General features: G+C 53.5%; 1 protein-coding gene across 2 annotated transcripts in view; it reads left to right on the plus strand.

Moving 5' to 3' along the window:
- Nucleotides 1-24,073, plus strand: part of GSG1L (GSG1 like) — a 211,959-nt gene that overhangs the window by 116,337 nt on the left and 71,549 nt on the right. For both annotated transcript variants that reach the window (XM_070566511.1, XM_070566512.1), the window contains exon 3: nt 15,280-15,432. In XM_070566511.1, coding sequence (XP_070422612.1) covers nt 15,280-15,432 — 153 coding nt within the window. The remainder of the gene's footprint in view (nt 1-15,279; nt 15,433-24,073) is intronic.

The raw sequence follows: 24,073 nt of genomic DNA on the forward strand, positions 1-24,073 counted from the left end.
ACAAGTGGATGGGGCCAGATCACTTAGGGTCCTGGAAGGAATATGAATTTTATTCTGAGTGTGATGCGAAACCATTGGAACATTGGAGGGCTTAAAGGAGGGAGATTTGATTTACATTCTGGAGCGATCTTCTTGGCTGCTGAGTGGTGATAAATGCTAGGGAAAAAAATAAAAAGGGGAGGGGAATCAGGAGTACTGGGAGCAGTGTTGGCAATTTTAAATAGTGAGATCAGGGGAGACATCTGTAAGAAATGACATTTGGGCAAAATTTAGAGGAGAGGAGGGAGATGAAGGGAATGAACATTTCAGACAGAGGGAATGGCAAGTGCAAAGGCCCTGAGGCAAGTGTGTGCCTGGTGCATTTAAGGAACACCAAGGAGGCCAGTGTGACTAGAAGGAAGAGGGCAAGGGGGACGAGGGTAGAAGATGAGGTCAGGAGGTGTGGTGAGTTAAAGACCATTGTACAGGTGGTTGCTGACTCTGACAGGGGAGTGAATGCTGAGCCAGCTGGAATGCACACTCAAAGTGGCTTCATGGAGGACCTCAGGGAGTCTCGGTCTTGGCTGAGACCCTCCTGGGGTCAGGACTTCCAAATATGGAAGCCTGGGAAAGAAAGTGGGTGCTGCAGTCTGTCCTCTGAGCCTGGGACTCCTGGCTGCTCTGCAAGAGTCTATCCCCTGGTGGATCCTTGTAGCTTTGTGGCTGCTCTGCCTCCACAGCGTCAGCAGCCGGAGTCCCCTCGCCCTGTGCGCTGGAACAGGCCCCTCCGTGTCCATCAGCGGCTGGAGTCCCCTCACCCCGTGCGCTGGAATAGGCCCCTCCATGTCCATCAGCAGCTGGAGTCCCCTCGCCCCGTGCGCTGGAACAGGCCCCTCCGTGTCCATCAGCAGCTGGAGTCCCCTCACCCTGTGCGCTGGAACAGGCCCCTCCGTGTCCATCAGCAGCCGGAGTCCCCTCGCCCCGTGCGCTGGAACAGGCCCCTCCGTGTCCATCAGCATGATGGAGTGGTGGGAATAAGGGGTGACAGAGTCGGGAGGGAGTTTGGGGCCACCCTAGGTACTTGTCATCGTAGGACACGCATCAAACTAATGGGAGCCGGAGTCCTCAGGAGGTGAGCTCTCTATAGCTGCCTCAGCTGCAGTTTCTGCCACTGTCTTCAGGGCTCCCCATGGAGGTCTCCCCCCAGGTCAGCGTTGACTCCAGGCTCGCTCCTCGCTCTTCTCTCTGCCTGGCAGCCAGCATGAACTTTTGGACACCCAGCTCTGCCCACTCCCGTGGCAGGAGGCCCCCACGGCTCCTCACGGCCCTTGAGATAAGTGGCCTCCTCTGCCCAGCTCCCTCCCCCATTTGGCCTCTGTGCTCCAGTCATGCCAGCTTCTAACGCCTGCTCCCCGGCTCTGGTTTTCTTTTCCTGGACCCCTCTTGTCCTTCAAGACCCGTCGGAGGCCACACCTCCTCCAGGAACTCCAGGGACTCCCCAGCCCACTGGTCCCTTCTCGGTCCTCACAGCTCCTGCTTGCTAGGCTCGTGGACGGGCCATCACTGCTTCGCTGGTCTGTCTCCTCGTCTCCCTGGCGCACGTGGAGAGCCGCCTTTCCCATGGCATCCCGGCTCCAGCACAGCTCCGGCACAGAGCAGCGATCAGGAAAGAAAGGATTACACTTGCTGGGTGCTCACTGGGTACCGGGCCTGTTTCCACACAGGTCACTGAACCCTCACCACGACCGCTCATGTGGGCATTGTTGGTACTCCATTTTACAGATGAGGAAACCGAGGCTCAGCAAGATTTCAATAACTTGCCCCAAATCACACAGCTGTAGGTGGAGGAGGTGGGATTGGAACCCACTCGGCCTGGCTCCAGAGCCCTGCTCTTATCCCCTCTTGTCTCTCCCCTCTGAAATTGAATTGAGTGAGTCACCAGGCGAATCCAGATGACCACACCCCTAAACCGACTGCCTCCCCTCTTGCTCCCTCCGTGCCAAAGTTTGAGCAGCCCTCCCTGGCTTGTGTTTGCATCATCAGTCCCTGCTGGGCCTACATAGCCCACCACCCACCCCTTCCCCACCCAGCCCCTGAGGTCAAATCTACCCCTTCCCCACCCAGCCCCTGAGGTCACAGTCCCCTTGGCATCGGCCTCTCTGAAGGATCTGCCTCCCCCACCCCAGATGTCACTGGAATCTCCAAAGCGCATGGCCTTTTCCCATCTCTCCGTCCTCCTTCTCCTTGACCTTTGGGTGGCATTCACAATGGTGGCTCCTCCTGCTCGAAGCAGTTGCTTCCTCTGGCTTCCTCGCTGCTGAGGGAGTCTGGCTGTCTCCTCCTTTTCTTCTTGGCTTGTGTCATTTCTTCATTCATTCGTTTAACAAATATTTACTGAGCGCCTCCCATGCCAGTGCCAGACACTGTTCCAGGAGACAGCACTGAACAAGCCAGACAAAATCCTTGTCCACATGGAACTCTCGTTAAGGACGGGCAGCAGACCACACATACATAGACCAAGAGACATCACCATTTCAAATAATGAAATATAAAATAGGGTGAAGAATAGAAAGTGACTGTGTGTCTTGGGGGGGTGGCTACTTTAGATGGAGTGGTCAGTGACATCTGAGCTGGGAAGCAATCAGCCAAGCAGCATTGGGGCAAGAGCATTCTGGACAGAGGGCACAGCAAGTGCAAAGGCTCTGAGGTGCCTGGAGTGTGGTGGGTGAGTGGGATGTCAAACGGTAGGCAGTGGCTTGACGACGTGGAAGCCAGCTGGGGAGCTAGGGTTTATTCCTGGAAATTCCCGAGAGGTCAGTGGACACAAGTCAGAGAATCTAAGAACTTGAGTGGCAAAATATTCTATTTTGACTCTCACTAGCCTCTAACTGGCAGTTAGCATTTCCCTCTGTGATAAGTGGAGTCCTCTCCCCACCTAGGAATTTCTCGCTAATCAGAATGACAGAATCCTCATATCGCATTACAGGGTTTGCTGAGATCTTGAAATATCACTTTGTTCTTTGCTACTTCGAACTTAATGGAAGTTTTAGATTTGCACTAAATCTTGTTATTTCATGCATTAATAAAGAAGCACGTCGGTTAATATTATACATCTGATTTTTTAAAAATGTCTTGATAATGCCATTTCAATATAATTGCTTTCCTTTGCAATTCTGTGCATGTTTGTTAAATGCATTTAAAAACATTATTCTGAGAAAAAGTCCTTAGGCTTCATCAAATGCCACAGGGGTCCACGGTCCAGAGAAGCTGCAGAAGCCCTGCAGAGAGCAGGAGGGGGCACAGACAGAGCGTGGTGCCACTGCTGACTCCTCTTGCCTGTGCTGTGGGACCTTGGGCAAATCACTATCCTCCTCTGCGCCTCAGCATCCTCTCCTGTGAGATGGAACCTGTACAGCTCTCCTGAAGGCCACCCAGGGGGCGTCAAGTGGAGCCCTTTCTCCCTCTGGCACAGAGGGTCTTGAGGCCAGCCGGGCTTGTCGTGCAGACGGAGCTGAGCTGGCCCGGCCGTGAGTCTCAGCTCTGCCACCTACTAGCTGAGATCCTGGGCCGGGAACTTCACCTCTCTGTGCCTCAGTTTCCCCTCATCTATAACTCGGAGATCACACCAGCACCCAAGTCAGAGGCTGGTTGTGGAGATGAGAGGAGTTTCTCTTTGCAAGGGCCCAGCATGGTGCTCGGCACTCTCTGGGGCGTGCGAGGCCTGGTGGTCGTGCCCGGGGGTGTGTCTCATCCTCAGGTTACATCTGCGGCTCCCAGAGGGCTAGATCCACACCCTGCTCCCCTCCACAGCCCCCGGAGTCTTGGCGTGGGACCTTTGGTGCAGTGACTGCTATTTTTCAGGCTCAAGGGAGGAGGGACACTCACTCCAGAGGTCAGGATTGGGGAGGGCAGGTCAGAACGCCATCAGGGCCACAGGGGACCCCAGATTCAGCAAGGGGCCATAGAGAGGCAAAGGGTGGAGGGCTGGAGCTTGCCTGATCTCGGGACCCTGGGCGGGTGTTGAGTCTGGACCACCAGGCGGACAGTGTCCCTACCACCTCCTCAGCCTGGCTCTCTCAGCCTTGAGACAGGTGAGATTATTTTTCTTTTTCTTCTTTCCAAGCCTCAGTGTTCTCACCTGTTAAGTGGGGAGAGCTAGCATGTATTGAGGCCTGTCATGAGCTAAGCCTGGCTTATGCCTCTTTAAGTGTCCGATTTAATTCTCACAACCACCCTCTGAGGTGGATGAGGAAGTGGAGGCTCAGAGAGGTGAAGGAAGCTGCCCAAGGCCACACAGCAAGTCAGTAGCAAAGCTGGGGTTTGCCTGCGGTGGTCTGACTCCCCAGGCTGTGCCCTTACCCTCTGGGCACACTCCCACCTCTCAGCAGGTGAGCATGCTCCTCCTTTCTCCCCTCTGCAGTGGCCAGCCTCACTCTATTTCACAGATGCGTCTTCAGGGGACCACTCTTCCCGCCAGGCAGCAGCGAGCAGCTGGAGTAAGAAAGAGGCCCTTGCAGCGCCTTTCCCGGGGTCCTGGGCCCGCCTCCTCCCGGAGCCCTGCCTGGCGCAGTGCCTGGCTTCATCTCCTCACAGTGCCCGGCTTCGTCTCCCCTCTCACCGATTTCTTCCAGCTCTCACTGTGAAGGCCCTGCCGCACTCTGGGTGACTCCCTGGGCCACAGACCTCGGCCTCCACGACAGGAAACTATAGGGCTGGGTGGGCACCGTGGCAGACTGGGGGGCACCTGCCCCTCCTGCAGGGAGCGGCTGCCACTCAGCTCCAGCCATTGTCTTCATGTGGGAATGTGGCCCTGGTCTGCCAGATTTTCTAAAAAAATCTAGATTTTCAAGTGATTTTCCCAGTTTTAAATGTTGGCATCTAATTCAAAATTTAAAAAATACCATGTATACCGAGAGAGAAAGAGAGACAGAAACACAGAGAGGGAGAGACACACGCAGAGACAGAGACAGAGACACAGAGAGACTCATACAGAGGCAGACAGACAGGGAAAGAGAGGCAACAAAAAAGCCCAGAAAACAGAAAAAAAATCTCAAAACCTTGTCTTCGGGGCCAGCCTGGTTGCGCAGTGGTTAGGTGTGCACGTTCCGCTTCTCGGCAGCCCGGGGTTCGCCGGTTCGGATCCCGGGTACGGACATGGCACCGCTTGGCATGCTATGCTGTGGTAGGCGTCCACATATAAAGTAGAGGAAGATGGGCACGGATGTTAGCTCAGGGCCAGTCTTCCTCAGCAAAAAGAGGAGGATTGGCAGCAGTTAGCTCAGGGCTAATCTTCCTCAAAAAACGAAACAAAAAACCTTGTCTTCAGGCCGGTTTGCAAGTTTTGACCTAGCTCATCCTGTCTCCTTTGCCTGCACAGCTAGTCCATGTTAGCGATGGCGGAAGGGGGAGGCCCAGAGAGGTGGAAGGATGTGCCCAGGAAGATGGGGGGCCGGGGTGGGGCTGGGGGCCAGAACTCAACCTTGCACTTTGGGTTCTTCCCACCACACTCCCCTGACCAGCAACTCCCCAGGCCCCAGCCTGTGTGGGCTGGAGCTTATTTTCAAGGCCAGCTTCTGGGTCCTAAAGAGAAAGAAAAATCACTGAGTCTGATGCTGAAGACCAAGGTCACCACGACACAGCTCACATGCTCAGTGACTGTCCTCAGATTCCAAAAGAGCCGTATCTAAAGGGCACGTCTGCCAGACTCATCTCTCGATTGACAGGGACTGGAGCCTGGCGCAGCTGGGGAGCAAAGGGCGTTTTCCCAGTCCGCTCCAAAGATGAACCGGCTCAGCCAATTGTGAGCTCAGAGGAGAAGTGCTCGTTCCTCGGGGCCCAGCCTGTCAAAGTGATACCCCAGCATTTACTGAGGACCCATACTGTGCCAGGAGCTAGGCTGGGGGGTTGCAGCCATGATCTCATTTAGCTTGCCCAGAAAAATGTGAGATTGGTAGTGTTTATAGAGCCATTTCACAGCCAGACTGAGGCTCAGATCTAACCTCTCTGAGGGTCCAGGGTCAAATCCAGACCTGCTTGACCCCAAGTCCAGGCTCCCTCCACCTCAGCAAGGCACCTACCTAGAAGCAGTGGAGAAACTTCCTTCCTTGCTCAGGTCTGTCTGGGGACCTCAGTGGGGGCTGGGGTGATCAGGAGAGGCTTCTTGGAGGAGGTGATCTTGAACCAAGAAAGGTGTATTAGTTTCTTATTGCTGCTATAACAAATTAGCACAAACACAGTGGCTTAAAACAACATGGATTTATTGTCTTACAGTTCCGGGAATCAGAATTCCAAAATGCCTCAAATGGGGCTAAAATCAAAGTGTTGGGAGGGGTGTGCTCCTTCTGGAAGATCCAGGGAAAAATCTGTTTCCTTGCCTTTTCCAGCTTCTAGAGGCCGCCGTCATTCCTTGGCACATGGCCTCGTGTCACTCCAACCTCTGCTTCTGCTGTCACATCTCCTATTCCTGACTCTGACCCTCTTGCCTTCCTCTTATGAGGTCCTTTATGATTACATTAGGCCCATCTGAATAATCCAGGATAATGTCCCCATCTCAAGGTCATAATCACGTCTGCAAAGTCCCTTCCACCATGTAAGGTAACATAGTCACAGGTTCTGGAGATGAGAATGTGGATATCTTTGCAGACCGTCATTCAGCAGACCCCAGAAGAGCACAGCACTCCAAAGGCTAGGACCATGCTGGGCACAGGAGGACAGGAAATGGCCAGCAAGGAGCCGGTGCCAAGAGTGGAGGTGGGCAGGGCTGCTTGGGCCTGCTTGTCAAGGGCACTGAATGCCACACCAAGACATTTGAACCTCGTCCTCAGAGCAGTGCTCCTCACTCTTGAACGTGTATCCAGATCAGCTGGGGATCTGGTTAAAATGCAGATCTCGAGTGAGTAGGTCTGGGCGGGGCCTGAGATTCTGCATTTCCCACAGGCTCCTCGGGGCTGCTGCTGCTGGTCTGTGGACCCCGCTTTGAGTAACAAGTCTCTAGAAAAGGATGGCTCTCGAAAAGATGGTGACACGGAAAACCGCCCCTCCCAGGCCGTTCCCAGAGCAGCTGTTTGGCGTTTGAGCAACATCCTGTCCCCACTCGCTCTGTTACACGTCTCAGAGAGCCGCCGCTGCGGGTCTCCACCGTGACCTCCAGTCAAAGCCTAAGGGTTCTATCTGACTCATTAAAGGAGGATTCCAGTGTCGTGACCTTGGGCAAGGCACCCGCCCTCTCAGGCCTTCGTGGGAAGGAGGTGGGGCTGCAGTGGATAAGACGACCCTTGGGAGTGGCTCTCAGATCTATGCTCTTGGCTCAGTTAAATCCATCTGGCCATATTTTTAGAGCTGAATGCCTTTCCTTTTAATCTAACTCTTTGAAACCTTTTGGCGCCCTCGTGTGTGGGGTGGCGTGGTTTTGCTAGAACCCCCATTCCCTGAAGAAGCTAGATAACTAAGAGTTTGCTGGCTATTTCACCCCTACATGTAAATATCAGGGGGGACCATAAAGGGTCTTAAAATGTTGTATCACTGCAGCCTGTGAGGGGTAGAAATGACTTTAGACATCATTGTATGGAGAGCTGTAAACTCAAATGTTTACGAGAGCTAGGCAGGGTCCCTGAAGGCGAGGGCCAGGTGAGGTCTGTGTGACCCGGAAGCACACCCCAATCTGAGGAGGGCAGCCTCAGCTCGGCCCGCAGTCGCCATAGTGTGGCGTGTGGGTCAGATATTGCTGTAGCTAACCATTTTGCAAACGAATCCAGAAATCTGGATTTTTATGTGAAGTCTCCTATTTTTAAATGTTGATAATGAATTCAGATATTTTTAAAATACTGTGTGGGCCAAACAAGACATTTTTGAGGGCTGGATTCGGCCTGTTGGCAGCTTGTTTGAGAGTCCCCTTGTTCTACCAGGAGGGAAACTGAGACCCACAGAGGCACAGGGGCCTTCCCGAGGTCCCACAGCGTCAGGCTCAAACTCAGGCTGCTGACATGCAGTGCAGCCACCGTCCGTTGGTCTCACTGCAGCTTCCTCTTCGAGGCGGCCCCTTTCCCCCAGACCTCCATCCCTGTGCTTCTGATGGAGGCAGCCCACCCCCCAGTCAGGCCACATCAAGGAGCCCAGGCCGTGGAAGACCCGCCACTACACTAACCTGCCCCCAGCCAGTTTTGTGATGTGAGCATGTCCTAACCCCTCTCTGGGCTCATTTCTCATCTATAGACAGAGGGCTGGGGGCCCAGCGGCCCCCAAAGTCCCTCCCTATGGTTCTCCAAAGCCTCTGGCCTTCTCCTCCCAGCCCCGGTGTATCCCTGCCCCTGAGCTTCCAGCATCGACATTTTGCAAACAGCTGCTGTCACGGAGCTCAGCCTCAGAGGTCCCAGCCCGCGTCATTTACATGATTTAACCTGCTAGGCTTCAGGGGGCATGTCACCGAGCCCACAGCCAGCGGCCACTGCGCCATGACTTATTGATTTGACATATTAAACTGATGGATTTTGGGGGAAAAAATGTTTTCTCTGGAAATGCTGTTGTGTCTTGGGATTTCGTGTGATTTTGCAACAATTCCCCTTTTATTTGTCTGGTGGCTGAAACGCACTTGTTCCAGGCTGCCTACCCCTTGGCCACATCCCGTGGGAATAACAGTGACAACAATAGTAACAGCTAATGCTTATGTAACACTTACTACTTGCCAGATGCTGCCCTGAGCTCTTTACTCATCGATTCACTCGCTTTGTCCTCAAAATAATCCACGACGTGGGTCCTATATCTATCCCGAGTTTACAAAGAGAAAACAGGTCCAAGAGGAGTGTGTCACTTGCCTAGTCTCCCAGCTAGTACCTGGCAGAGCGAGGTGTCCACCGAGGTGGCCTGGCCCAGGTCCCTGCTCTTCACCCCTATGCCTCACCACCTCTTATAATTATTATAACTGCTAATAGTTATACTTATTAGGAAGTAATACTGAACTTTCTTAAGTACTTTCCAAGTGTCAGGCTTGTGTAATTTATAGATATTGTCTCATTTGATGCTCACGACAAGTCTGTTATGCCCTTTTTTCAAATGAGGAAACTGAGGGCCATAGCGGTAAGACCACAGCCAAAGTCACACATCCAGGACATGGGTCCCGCCCATGATTTTCCACTCAGCCAGGGAGCCGGCCCTGGAAAGGAGCTTAGCGAGAGAGGGATCCAGGGCGAAAGGGAAATCGTTCTTGCAGACCCGTCAATTCCATCAATGGAAGGTCAGAGTTGGCCTCACGAAGCTGTTTTGTAAAAAGGCAAAAAGTGCAGCTAACAGGATTAGCTGTCACCCCACAGGCCCCGCACCTGATGAGAAATCATTTCATTTCTTTGGCCCTGGGAGGTCACCAGTTCTCGGCTGCAAATTGAGCCACTAGTGGCAAGTTTCAGAGACTTGAAGCAGTCATCTCTGTGATTACTGAGCCTTTCCCAGAGTCAGCAAGGCAAGGCCGGCCACCGAGCCCGAGCCCGGAGCTGCCAGCCCTCTGCCTCTGCAACTTCCTTGATTAACACACGCGTGCATTCTGTGACACTCATAATAATAGCGAGCGCTCATTGTGGGACAGGCACTACGCAACGATTACCACTTGTTTCATTATTCCCGTTCCGCCTTCTCTCTATTTGCCAGATGCCAACACCTACCCTCTAGCATTAACTCAGTTTTTCCTGAAGGTGACTCACTTTTTCATGTGTACATTTAGAGGGGAACTTGGGATCAGTGGTGCTCATATTGGAGTGTGCATCAGCATCATCTGTTAAAACACAGGTGGGTCCCGCTCTCAGAGTTCCTGACTCAGCAAGTCTGGGGTGAGGCCCGAGAATTTGCATCACAAGTTCTCAAGGGTGGCTGCTGCTGCTGCTGCTGCTGGGGCCCACCCTGAGACTGCTGGCTTAGATCACGCCTCTAATTACATCCCTTGCCATAATAATGATGTGCCAGGGAGGGTCCCTACAGGAAACAGAATCCCCCAAGTGGTCCAAATGAGGCACTTTAATGAAAGAACTTAGGCGTGGGAAGGACTTAGAGAATCTGAGGCCCCCAAAGGCTGGCAACAGAGGGGAGCTGTTACCAGCCTTGGGCGGGAAGGAGAAAGGGTGGAAGAGCGTTCTGGAGCCTGTAAGAGCTGCAGCTGGGAGACGAGCCTCGGGAGCTGTAGCCATGGGCAAGAGGATGCAGCCACTGCCAGAGAAGTGGCTCGAGGCAGAGAGGGAGCGGGGCAGAAACACGCTGACCTCTCTCCTCCCACCCTCAGTTTCCATCTGGTTCCCCCACTGCTGACCAGAGGCCAGGGAGCCTGGTCATGCAGTTCTGGGGAGCCCATCCCCGGGGCATGGAGCAGGGCAGAAGGCTGGAGAGCAATGGGCTGGGGTGAGGGGGCAGGATTGGGGCCATAGAGAATCGCCGGCACAGAAGGCACCTGTCAGAATGTTCTTCCAGTCGGCCTAGGAAGTGCTGAAGATTCTGAGCCTTCACTTGTTTTAAATAATTAACAAATGTTAGAAAGGTGTTAAGGACACATCAGCACCAAACAGAGACTCTTTTGATTAAAGTGATAAGAATTTAAAAAATGGTGGAAAAGTGAATAGCTGTTCACACTTTGAATCAGACAATTTGATGCTGGGGTCTAACAACACCTCCCCCAGTGGGAAGCACAGATGTGAAGATGGCACCCCCAGTGTTACCCACCGGCTCACATCAGGCATTGGTTGAGGGCTGCTGCTGGGGTGGAGGCCAGGGTGGTGTCAACGGCCAACAGTCCAGCTGCCCCAAAGGAAGGTGAAGGATGGGGACAGGCTCTGGTGACCAGGCAAGCCCTTGGGCAGAGAGCTGCAGGAGCTGGCAGGGGGCAGAGCGCACCATGGTGCTGAGGGCAGGGGTGGGCGGGGCCCCACGGGGTCACTGCGCTTTCACAGCTGCTCCCCCGCCCCTCCCTGAGTATTGATCTTCCCCTGGCTTCCACCTCCCTCTCTTGGCTCTTTTGCTCCGCCTGCTTTCACAGGCATCTCACCCACTCCCATGCCTCAGCTGCCATCTCTGACAATCACAGCCGATGTTTAGTGAGTGCCTACGGCTTGCCAATGCTGCCATCTCTGTCTGAGCTCCAGCGGCCTCCTGGACAGCCCCACTGGAGGTCCCGCAGCTGGTGTAGACTCTGCATGTGCAGGAGAGGCCTTGTCGCCTCCCTGCCTTAGCATTGTCCCATTCTCAGTGAAGAATGTCATGTCTGCTCAGTTGCCCAAGCTGGAAACGTGGCTGCACTCTGGACTCCTCCCTCTCCTTTGCCACCGCATTCATGGGTCAGCAGTCTACCGAGCCCGCCCCTCCGGAATTATCAAGTTCCCCGCTTGTTCTCATCCCACCGTCGCAACGGCTCAGGCCGCCATCGTCTTGCATGGAGTACAGCAGGCCCCACTGCACATCCGTCCCCAGTGGGCCCCCGGGCACTCCTTCCCCTTGCTGAGACTGTCAGGACCGCGCCTGCACCTGCCTGGCTTCCAGTGTCCTCAAGACCCAGCTGCCTTTCGCTGTGGCCTCCTTCCCCACCACACCTGGTGGCCAGCTGGGCTCGACATTGCTGAGAACCATGGCTCCCTTATCCTGCTCAGAGGCCATCCTCTTGCAGGAATCCTGGTTCAGGAATTGTTTGGGATGCTGGAGAGCACGTAGATGAGAGCCGTTACGCCCCACACCCAGACGGTCCCCGGTGACCAGCCTAAGAGTGGAGAATGATATACTTCAAAGTGGCCACTCCATTCTGCCAGCTTACAGCCTCCTTACCCGTGGTGGTTCCTGGAGTCAGAGAGGCTTGGATCTGAACCCAGACCATACCACTGTCTAGCGGCATAGACCAGTCACTTAATCCCTCTGAACGGAAGTTTGCTCATCTGTAGAATGGGTCCTACATCGCTATCTTGCAAAGGTGTTCGGAGGACTGGGGGAGATAATGCACGTGACTAGTGTCTGAGGTCTGGGTCCCTAGAAGCAGACCCTGCCGTGAGGATCCACGTGCCAGTCCTTTAGACAGGAAATGCCCCAGGGAGAGTGGTTAGGGAACTGGGGACGCAGGACAGGCGAGGGAGGAAGGCAAGCAGGGGACGATGTCAGGCCAGGCCCGGGGAGGGCAGCTTCAGTCTGGGCCCTGCTGGGGCTTTGCAGCACGGTCACACCCTGGGCTTGTCTCAGCCAGAGCTGTAGGGCAGGGCCAGTGGACAGCCACCGGCTGACGACAGTGCAGAGGGAAATGTGAGTTTCCAGGCACTTTCTGAAAGAAGATGGGCAAAATGGACTCCAATTGCCCAAGAACAATCCTTCAAAGGCAGAAACGCTCAAAAGAGGCATCGGAGATTGGGTGGGGCGCCAACGTTGTCCAGTATGACTTGGCATGTGGTAAGTGCCTGATGACCGTTGGGTCTTGTTGTGACTATTTTTGCTACTATTAGCATGACAACAACAACAATTCTTTTTCTGATTACTGTTATTCATTTCCTTGGCTTGGGTCGGCTAAAAATTTGAGATAGATGCTCTGAGCCTGGAGGGAAGGTAGGAAAATAAATCTGGTGGGAATAACAACCATAAATAACCCAGCCAGGCGTCTGAGATCCCCCTGCCTGTTTCTTTATGGTTAACTTCCTTCAGAGCATCCCAACCCCCCACGCCCACCCATCTCCCATCCCCTCTGAAAGAGCAGAGCTGGGCCCTGCTGTGAGGGGAGGTGGGATGGGGGGGCACACCCGGGGCCCACGTGGGCAGGAGGAGAGCACCCCCGGGGGAGTGGCCGAGTCGGCTGAGTCAGTGAGCCACACCATGGTGAGGGGCGGCCTCTGCCCACCAGGAGGGCAACAGCAGCTGGAGGTGAAGGCTGCTTGGAGGGAGAGTAGGCTCCCCGGGGGACGGCCGCCCTCCTGGCATGACCCAGCTCACCCTGCATCTCCTGCCTTCCTCCCGCTGCCTGGTGGGCCTCGGCCGGCCCAGGGCCTCGGAGGCTGCGAGTGCATGGTGCCAGAGGGTGTTTCAACAACATCTAAGCTGCCAGGAGCACATGATTCTCTTACAGAAATCCAGGGGATTGCCCAGGAGATGCGATATTTTTGTAGCAAAAGAAAAAAAAGGAAAAAAAGAAAAGTTCTCCAAAGCTCTAAAGCCCCGTTGTGCTGGGAATGATAGTGGGTGTTTGAGAATCTGGATTCTTTGTCAGGGAACAGATCAGGACTCAGAAACCGCTGTCTGTTTGCTTTGTTTACTAAACAATATATGTTGTCTGCCCCTTGGACATTCCAGGTGGAAGGGACAACTGTGCAAAGGCAGGGAGGCAGGAAGGACATGTTCGACAGCTTCAGAGAACAGAAAGGCTGAAGATGGGGATTATTGGTTGTAAATGATAGAAATTCTACCTCAAATGGCTTAGGCAAAGACAAGGAATTAATTGGTTCAAGTGACTGAAAGAACAAACAACTGGCAGCTTCAGGCATGGCTGGATCTAGAGGCTCAAACAATGCCATAGGACACAATCTTCTTCCATCTCTTGGCTCTGTCTTCCTTAGCATTGGCTCTGCTCTCAAGAAGACCTTTGCCACTTGTGACTCAGTCAGTTTCATCCTTACATCTTCCCAGTCTCAAACCCAGTGGAAAGAAAAGAACTTTCTTTCTCAGTAGTTCCAGCAAAAGTCCTATGGCTAACTTGGGGTTGAACTGACTTGGGTCATGTCCATCTTTGTCTGGCCTAGCCTGGTCCATGGTCCCTTCTGTAAAGTGTGGGCCTTGCTCAAACTGTATGGTAGTGAGGCTTGGAAGGTAAGTCTGGTGGATGTGTTCCATCCTCTACCCTTTTTCTCAGAAATCTTATCTGCTCCCACAATGTCATTTCTCCTTCTAGCCTTAACCTCACTGAAGAGCCCTGGGCTCCATTTCCAGTCCCCAGACTGTTCCTCCTGTACAACAATTGTAACAATACCCATGAATTGAGCTCACATGTATGCTAGGCACAAACTCTTTACATTGTTGTGTAACTGAATCTGCGTAGCACAATACAATGAGATAGGTGTTATTGTTATCCTCACTTTATAGGTGAAGAAACTGAGGCATTGAGAGGTTCCGTCCTGAACCAACGACTAGAGTCAGGGTGGACATGGAGCTCTGACTGGCCAGATATGAGTCATGTGCCCAAATGTGAAGCCAGGATGTGAGTCAACTGCAATTGACCTGCAGAGACTGAGAGAAGGAAGGGGCTCTCCAAATAAAAAGCATGTAGGGAGAAGAGCGGATAATGTGGAATGGGAGGAACAGAAGATGCCTCCTAAACTAGGTGGCAAATGATGGTAACCCAATTTGGACCAATTTAGGGGAAAAGAGAACTGTAGTTTTTTAGGGAATACAAAGAAGGTTTGAACAGCCAAACCACTGAGAGGGCAGGGGAGCAGCTGGCCTTCAGGAATGGCTGGAACCAGGCACTCACACTGTAGGAATGCCCAGAGTCTCATCTGAGCCTCTCTTCCCTCCTACTTCAGTGGTTCCAAGCTCAGATTACTAGAGAAGGGCTTTGATTGGCCAATTCTAGGTCACATGATCATAATGGACCAATCAGCTATGCCCTGGAAGGCAGGACCACATCAGAACATGGCAGCTCCTGGGAGAACCACGAGATTGAAGCTGTGGGAGTAGTACTGGTGGTTTCTAGAAAAAGTGGGGTAGGGTACAGTACAGATAAAAGGTGTCCCTTGAGAGCAAGCATGATGTGTGTGAGTTATACTTACAGCTGCAGGTAACAGAGAGCATCACTCTGACAGGCTGAACCACAGGGACGCCCTCGGGGCTGGTTACTGGGCCCATGATGTGGTCTTTCCGTTGCTCTGCTCTGCAGCAGCAGCTTCATCCCAGGGCAGGGGCCCTCCTGGCCGTAGATGGCTTCCAACAGCGGTCATCCAACGGATGAGAAGAGGAAGACAGCCTCTCGTCTGTCTACCTGCAGGATGCAAGTTCTCCCCTCCTACTTGAGTGGGCCCACTTGACGGCTGCAGGCCATCCTGGGCCAGTACCCGTCAACCGAGGGTGCCAGGTTCCGACTGACTGAGGCTCAGGTTGCACAGCGGGTCCTGCTGAGGTGGATGGGCGGCCGTGATCATCTTCCCAGTCAGGACCCACCCTAGAACTGAGGTCTTATATAAAACAACGAGGTGACCCCGGCCAAAGGGCAGGGTGGGGTGCATGCAGGGAGAGCCACTCCCTGCCCCCGCCCCCGCCCACGCCGTGCGTCCCTCCTCTAACTCTCACGGCCTCTCTGCCTCTCTCCTGCAGGGGTCCTGTGGCTGTCGGTAGTCTCCGAGGTGCTCTATATCCTCCTGCTGGTGGTTGGCTTCAGCCTCATGTGTCTGGAGCTCTTTCAGTCCAGCAATGTCATCGACGGGCTCAAGCTCAATGCCTTCGCGGCCGTCTTCACGGTGCTCTCAGGTAAGCGGGGGCCCAGGCCCGGCCAGAACACTCCATACGCACCCTGCTTAGAGCAGAAGGAAGGCCGCCGGAGCTGCCCTGGGGCCTGGCTGTTCCAACTGGGCCATCGCTTCTCCTCTCTGAGCCTCAGTTGTACAGTCTGTAAAATGGAATTCGTCTGCTCACTTCATCATTCAGCGCGTGTTTATTGAGTGTCTGTCACATGCCAGGCATGGTGCTGAGGACTGGGATTATAGAAATGACCAGAAACAGACAGCTGCAGTGCTCGTGGGCCCTAGCACATGTGGAAGAGAGATGGGTTAGCTGGAGATGTGTTCAGGAGGTGAGCGCCATGCGGCCAGTGATGGATTGAATTTGTGGCACAAGGGAGTGGGAGGTGGCTGTGAGCATGGGCGGGTGGGTGTGTCTTTCACAGGGGTGTCAAAGGGGGTCCTGATGGGCGAGGGCCCTCACCTGCTTTAGCTCATTTGCCTTTGAGATGCCCAGGAGGAAGCCAGATGAACAAACACGTCTGGAAGCCCAGGGGAGCAGAGATTGTGGGCAAAGGCCACAGAGCCAAGGATTTCGAGGGTTTTAGGAAGAATGGGGTGGTCAGCAGCATCCTGTGACTCAGGGAGGTGGAGAGGGGGGACTCCAGGAAAAGGCCGCTGGATCAGGGGGCCAGGTGCCCAGAGCAGTTTCAACGGATCCAGTGGTAAGGGGTTAAGCAGGGAGTGCGCCAGAGGGAGTAAAGGAGCTGTAGACAGCAGCGTCAGGCGGCCTGACAGACAGTGCTGGCTTGGCTGCGGAAGACATCTGTTCCTAAAGAGCCACATGTGAATTAAATTTCTATAAATCGAATCCTATTCTTCACGCATTGGAAGAACTCTCTATTTAAGGAAACGGAAATGATAAACCTTTTGGTAAGGGAAATAATCACCCCCCAGTTAGGATATGTACATAACAGAGGGATCCCTCAAAGAGTAGAGGGCTGAATTCAAGAAATTACAGCACGCTCCATACATCAAAACATGCGGAACTTGTCATTCACAGGCATAATGGTAAAGAAAAGAAAAGAAAACAGTGATCCTCATAGCGAAGGGTCAGTTTTGGCTCCTGCTCACCCCATTCCCAGCTACTCAGGACTGAGAGCCTGTTTATTCTTTTTTTTTCATCTTTTATTCATTTACTCAACCAACGCTCATTGAAGGCCTCTGGGCACCAGGCACTGTACTAGAGTTGGGGGCGTCAAAGGTTTGCAGTGCTGGGAGAGAAAGACTCGTCACACGACTATAACATGGTGGGTTGAGCTCTGTGTACCGGGCGTGGGCGTGGGGCAGTGGGGCAGAAGAGGCACCACATTTGCCCAGGGGGTGGGCATGGGTGGGGTGGGGCATGGGCAAGGCACCATGTGAGCCGAGACTTGGAAAAAATATAAACATTTGCTTGATGGACAACCTGGGGAGGGCGTTCAGGTGGAGGGAACAGCATGGGCAAAGGCCTGGTGGGGTGGCATACTCTGGAAACTTCAAGTAGTTCACAATGGTAGGAAGGCAGACAGTGGGGAGGGTGGGAGTTTTGAGAAGTGTGGCTGGCGAGCTGGGTGAGCGTCTTGGTGCCGTGCGGTTGTCTTTAGAGTTTACCACATAGGCAATAGGGAGCCACTGAGAATTCAGAGCAAAGGGCGATATGGGCAGGTTTGCATTTCTGGATGAGGGTTTAACGTGCAGCTGGATGGCGTGGAGCAAGAGTAGAGGTCAGGAGGCCAGTCAGGAGGTGAGAAAGGATGAGGCCCCAACCCGGTGCAGTGGCCATGGAAATGGGGGATGCAGACACGCACACCCTCCAGCCAGGAGGTGAAGTCAGCAGGACCTGTGGACTGATCAGGAGAGGTGGGTGGGGTCGGGGCGGGGGTATGGAAAACAGAGAATCTAGGTCAGGGGTTCCTAGTTGGGAGTCCACAGAATTCAAGGGGTCCCTGAGCCTGGTAGGGGAAAGCTGCATCTCTGTTTCTCCTAGCTTGTACCTGACATTGAGCATGTCCCTCAAGTATGGATGGAGGCCACATTCACGCACAGTAATCCAAGTTTCATATATGCTACGGTGATGGCAGATACCGTGGAGTGCTCTCCCTTGGAAGTGCAGTACTGGGGCTGGCCCGGTGGTGCAGTGGTTAAGTTCACGTGCTCCACTTCGGCAGCCCGGGCTTCTCTAGTTTGGGTCCTGGGCGCGGACCTACGCACTGCTTATCAAGCCACGCTGTGGTAGGCGTCCCACATATAAAGTAGAGGAAGATGGGCATGGATGTTAGCTCAGGACCAGTATTCTTCTTCTTCAAAAAAAGTGCAATACTTATTAGAACTTCTGCTGGACCTTATTATCAAATATGCTAATGAAGAAGCACATAGATTCCTGTGCACACCTTTGTTTGACTATTTTGCTAAGTGTATTTCAGTATCACTGGTTTCCTCTGTAATCTTCTGTGTTTTATTTTATGCAGCTGGAAACATTATTCTGAGGAGGGGCTCAGAGGTCCAGATGGCCAGAGCTCCTGATCTGGCTGTCCCCTAGCTGGCGTTTGGCCTGGGATGGGATGAGTGGTGGTACCCCCAAGATGGGGAAGGTGGGAAGAGAACAGGAGGAGGGAGATGATAAACAGGTGGGCTGTGACGTGCTGAGGGGTGTTCATGCTCCTTCCCCTCCTCGGCTTGTCTCTCCTTTCCTTTCCTTCCACCCAGCATCTGGCCCTCCCCCTTCATCTGCGCACTCCAGTCACAAACAAAAGCTGGCGGGGTCAGCCCCAGGCACCATCTCCAGCTCTCCGAGCAGGCCTCCTGTGGGGTGGGGGTGGGGCCTCTTCCCCTGCCTCAAAGTGCTCATCAGAGTTTCCTTCCAGCAGGGAGTCCCACTGCTAAAGAAAATGAGATTGTCTCTGTAAGTTCAGGCAGGTAAACAATGCAGGGCTCAGGGAGGTTAATTGACTTCCGTAGGGTCACACAGCTGGTCAGTTGTGGAGCTGGGATTAAACCTGGCACCTGCTGGCCTCAAAGCGTGTGCCCTTTTTCCCAGCATTGAGCTACAGGAGTGACCAGGATCGGGGGAGAAGACTTTTAAGTCCTCGAAAAACGGTAACTGAGAGGTCTGTAGCAACCAGATGATGTAATAAGACCAAGCAGCAAGTGGTAGAGAAAAGGCAGTTTGTGTTCATGCCTCAGAGAAGACAGACCAGAGAAACCCAATACCAAGAGAGAACCAAGCCTCTGACCTGCCTGGCCCGGGGGGACCGGGCAGCTGGCCTCTGGGAGCCCCTTGAGCACAGGAGAAGGGGTGGTGAGGGGCTTGGAGGAGGTGGTGTGGGCTTCTGGTTTGCTCCTAAAGGAGGGGAAGGAGTGGGTGAGCAGGGTAGGGGAGAGCCCATCGACTGAGTCCCTGTGGGCAGAGCGTTGGGCTCTGATGCTGCCAGACCACCTCACACCAAGGGGTCCTCAGCACAAGGTCAACACCTTCTAGGGTAGAGGAGAAAGTAGAGTTGGGCAGCCCCTACTCGAACCAATTATTGTAATTAATTATTATAATGAACCAGTTGATTATGATTAATCGTAATAGCCAGCATTGACTGAGATGCCACCATGCGCTGGCACCAGGCTAAGTCTGCCATGTGGGTTAATATCTTTACTCCTCCTGGTGTCCTTGTGAGGGAGCCCCTAGCATTATGTCCATTCTGTAGATGAGAAAACTGACTTGCCCACAAAAAGCGTACTGGACAGGGCTCAGCACCCAGGATTCAGGATGTCATCGTTGTTACTGTTATTCCTAGCTGTCCTTAAGAAACTGAGGGGCAGAGCATGGCCTCAGGGACCAGCCCTGTCACAAGGAGGCTATGGCCAAGGGGTTCTGACTCTTCAGTGAAGGGAGAAGGGGTGCAGGGCTGGACCAGCAGGGCTGTCTTCCCAAGCCCGTGTTCCTGAGAGAATGGTGCTTGTACAGCGCGGGGCGGCCCGAGGGCTGGGTGCCGGGCTGTGATCGTGGCCCACTGGCCCTGGGCCTGGAGCTCACAGTGCTTCTAGGGACCCACATGATGCTTTAATTTTGACTGCTTTTAAAATCGGAAGGAAAAAAATGAATATAGTAATAATAAAGATATATGAATGAATCTGGACTGGATTATATTTGTCTTTATACCATTGCAGCCATAAATGTAATTTTTAATATTTCTTTTATGGAGGAATGGGCCCATGAAAGTCATAATGTGGCCCTGCACTGGGCCACGGCTTTTCTGCTTCTCGCAGGACTGAGCAAGACCAATTCCAGACTGGCTGCGGCTCCAGCTGCCAGCGTCCCCCACCCCGACACCGCCCCCAGTCTGGTCCTGTGACTTCAGCTGAGGTGTGCTGGAGAAGACGGAGCTCCTTGGGCCATGGTCCCTTCCCACAGTGGCCAGGGTCCTATATTCCAGAAGGGATGTGAGAGCAGGCTGGCAGATGTCTGTTCTTCCCCAGTTCCTCTGAAAAATGAGGCCGATCTACTTAGGAAAAAAATATAAGTCATTTGGAGAATTCCCGCATGGCCCAGCTAACTGTGGGCTTTTAGTAAAAACCGCACTGACATGAGGAGAAACATGACCATTTCTGGGAAATAATCAGACCTGTGGAGAAGTCAGCAAGAGTATTTTGTTAAGTGACGAGAAAAGGAAATTTTGAGATAAAACAAAAAACGACCACAGGCGAGATGACTCTTTGGAACTGGTTCGGGAGCTGTTTTCAGAGTGAGTTGTAAGTTGAGAGCAAGCTGCTGGACGGCTGGCGAGGTGGACGCCGCCAGTGTTTTGGACAGAGTTTGGGGACCTGGGGGCCTGGCGCCTGAGGGACAAAGCGTGCAAATCCCACTGCTCTGCAGACACCAGTGGGGCCACCAAAATCCTCAGGACCCGAGTTTCGAGGCCTGCAAAGTGCAGCTCCCTGGGCCGTGGCCAGCGCCGGGCAGGAAGTGCGCAAGTCCCAGGAAGGCACGTTGGCAGAGCCGTTGGCCTCGCACCTGGTGGGACTCGAAGGCGAGCTGGGGAACCCCGCCTGCCAGCCTTTGCATTGGCCACCGGCAAGCTGGCATCTAAGTTTTGTGTTCAGTCACCGCAGCTTCCTCCAAGTGAGGTTTCCTGTGGTCTTGAATTCCTCCCCAGTCCACCCTTCACTTGCTTCCTTAGCTTTTTCTTGGTGCTTACTCTTAGTGTGGTGATTTGGAACTTCTTGCTGTAAACTGTCACGTAATATTAGAGGATGAGTTTTCTGAGACCCTAATTCCACCAGCCCCCTCTGCCGCCCTGGGCCTGTGCTGAAAGAATCCCACGCCCATAAGTCCCTCTGTTCAGTCCCCCTGCCCTGGCCAAACTGGGTCTCTTGCTCATACCTTAGAGAGCAAGTACTTTTCTGTTTTGTTTTGTTTTTTGGTGAGGAAGATTGGCCCTGAGCTAACATCTGTGCCAATCTTCCTCTGTTTTGTATTTGGGATGCCATCATGGCTTGACATATGTAGGTCCGTGCCTGGGATCCAAACCTGTGAACCCCGGGCTGCCGAAGTGGAGTATGTGAACTTAACCACTATACCACTGGGCTGTCCCCACTTTCCTGTATCTTTGTGTCTAAAAATGCAGAGGGTCTAAGTCAGAGAAATGAGTATTTCCATTTTATTAAGGATTCTTTTGATTGCAAGTGACAAGAACCCAATCAAATCAGCTGAAGGAAGAAAGGGGGTAGTGGTGGAAATCTATTGGTTCATGTAATTGAAAAGTACAGGGGGTTAGGCTTCAGGTATGACTGCATCCAAGTGATCATGTATTCAGGAAGCTGTATCTTCAAACTCAGCCTTCTTGTGTTAGCATGATTCTCAGTCAGGCCCTCTCCACTTGGTCACAAGCGGCTCCAGGCTTTCGTAAGATTCCAGAAGTAGAGAGAACTCCTTTCCAGCTCCTGCAAAATTCCAAGGAGGCCTATGATTGGACCAAGTAGATTCATAGACTCATTTCTGAACAATCAGCATGCCAGATGATGAAATACTCTGATTAGCCAGGCCTGGCTCCCGAGGCACACCATGGTGTGGGCTTAGCCATGGACCACACACAATTATTATGCAATGGTGGACAAGTGGTTGGCCAAAGGAACTGGCTGACTGCGAGTGCTAACAGCTTGTTAAGTTGGGAGATTATCAGGAGGTCAGCAGTGGAGCTAAAGGACTCAGAGCCCCAGGAACGGCAGAGGTCTGCACTGGGTTCCTCCACAGTAGACCTGAAGATGGGGATTTGGGTGCAGGTAGTTTATTTGGGAGGTGAGTCCGGGAAGTACGATGGGAGAGAGGAGAAGTCAGACAGGAAGGGAGGAGAGCCAACAAAGGGAGTGTTGCTTAGCAGGTGACCACTGTGGGCAACTGGGCTTCTGTCCTGCCGGGGGCCCACTGAGAGAATGGGTAGGACAGCCCTGAGAACTGTCCCCTGGGGATGAGAAAGCTGCAGATTTCTTCACCAGCTCCCGTGTGTCACTGGTTAGGGTCACCCCTGAGGCAGTAACTCTCCAGCATTTCTTGCCTTCTCCACCTAAGAAAGCAAGTGTTTGAGGAAAGAAGCCACCAAGGCTAGAGGTGACCTCTGGTGTGGGCCAAGGGGATGTGGGTGGGGGACTGACAGCGTCGGCCACAGAAGGTCAAATCGAGGCTAAGAGGGGGTGTTCTGACACCAGCTGGTGCCATACAACCCCTGCCATCCACCCAGGGCTGGCGTCAGATGCCACGGGCCCCAGCAAGACTGCCCCACTGCGGATGCCAGCCACAAGGTCAGGGGTCCCCCAGGCCACCCTCACTTCTGACCAGCTGACTCCAAAGTCAGGGTTCCCCCAGCTCCCTCAGGTTCGAAAGCTGACTAGAACTGCTCACAGAACACAGGAAAGCGCTGTCGTCAGTGTTACAGGATTATTATAAAGGATGCAGATCAGGGCCAGTCAAAGGAAAGACACAGAGAGCGAGGCCTGAGAGGTCTGGACGCACCTGATTCCATGGAATCTGGGAGCGTCACCCTCCTGGCACTTCAGAGGTTTCCTTAACCAGGGAGCTCACCGAGCCTGGCGTCCAGGGTTTTTACTGGAGTCTCGTTACGTAGGCATGTCTGATCGAATCATCGCCCACCTGCTTGAACTCAGTCTCCAGCCCCAGCCCTCCCAGAGGGGTCTGGCTCACAGCCTTCACCCTCTAATCCCATGGCTGGTCTTTCTGGTGACCGCCGCCATCCTGAGTCATCTCATTCATTAGCATAAACTCAGGTGTGATCTGGGGTCCAGTGAACAACAAAGACACTCCTATTACTCAGGAAATTCCAAGCATTTAGAGTCTCCCTCCCAGGAACCAGGGGAAGAGGCCAGCCAAGTTCTTTACTATATAAAAGGCAGACAGGAGCTGTACCTGCCTGCAGCTGCGTTTGTTTGGGCAGACTGGAGCCATGGATAACATTTGAGGGAGGGAGGGGCCAGGACAGCCTCCTCTGATTTGGGACAAATGCCTTACGCATTTGCAAGAGGGCTGGGCCCACTTGGCCCTGGTGAGAAACCCTCGGTGGCTTTGCCCCTCTCCAACTCCCTGTTCCAACCTCTCCTGTGCCCATGAGCAGTGGCCTAAGCAGTGGGCCCGCACCCAGTCCTCTAAAGCTACCCTGGCCCGTGCAATGCTCATCCCCTGCACCCGGGGGTTTAAGGAGGAACTTGAGTCTAATTCGACGCTCCCATCCTCCTGGGCTGGTGGAAGATTCATCTTCAGAATTTTTCAGGGCTTTTCTCCCTGCTGCCTTTGCCTGAGGCTGTGCTGCAACTGTGTGGTCTTATGCAATGTCAGACGAGAGGGGATGGGGTTAGTCTGTGTCATCATCATCCTCATCACACATCTTCAGGTTTGGGGAGCTAACATAAAACATAGACCATCCCTTACATCAACCCCCAGCAGGGGCCAGGGCGGCACCTGTAAGCAAACACATTCATACTTCTGCAGTACAACACATGAATATTCATGCTGGGGGATAAATAAAGACAGTCAAAGCCTCACATCCATTCAGGTCATGCTTTGCTGCTAAATGAGTTCAGGCCAAGTCAGGTTTGTGGCCAAGTGAGTTATGGAGAAGCTTTCGGAGTCTAGAACTCCTGGGGATTTGAAATTGCAGACGGGAATTATGGACTCAATGGCTCCCCCTTACCCAGCACCCACCACGTGCTAGGCATCGTTTCAAACACATCACCTCTGTCGAGCCCTGTGCAGGCAGGTGCTAGCATTGTCCCCTATTTTACAGTAGAGAAAACAGAGGCACAGGGCTGGGGAGTGGCCGTCCAGGTGCCCTTCTACCACGCGGGTCCATGCATGTTGCCGTGAACCTCGGTGCCCTGTCCACGGGGTCCCTCTGGTCCCCAGGGCTCTGTGCTGCCAGGGTCAGACGTGAGATGGGAGAACAAGGCTGGGAACTCCAGGACCTGTGGTCTCGTCACTCCAGCTCAGAGGTCTCGAGTGCACTGCCCACAGGGACCGTGTGGGTGCCATAAGTGGGTAAAGCTGCCAGATGGAGTACAACAGGGAACATGAGGACCGTGGCAAACTTGGCAGAGCGTGCCCAGCAGCAGCCCGTTGTTGCCACGGAGAAACA

Source organism: Equus przewalskii, chromosome 12 (assembly GCF_037783145.1).
Source record: "Equus przewalskii isolate Varuska chromosome 12, EquPr2, whole genome shotgun sequence".
In the NCBI taxonomy this organism is placed as follows: domain Eukaryota; kingdom Metazoa; phylum Chordata; class Mammalia; order Perissodactyla; family Equidae; genus Equus; species Equus przewalskii.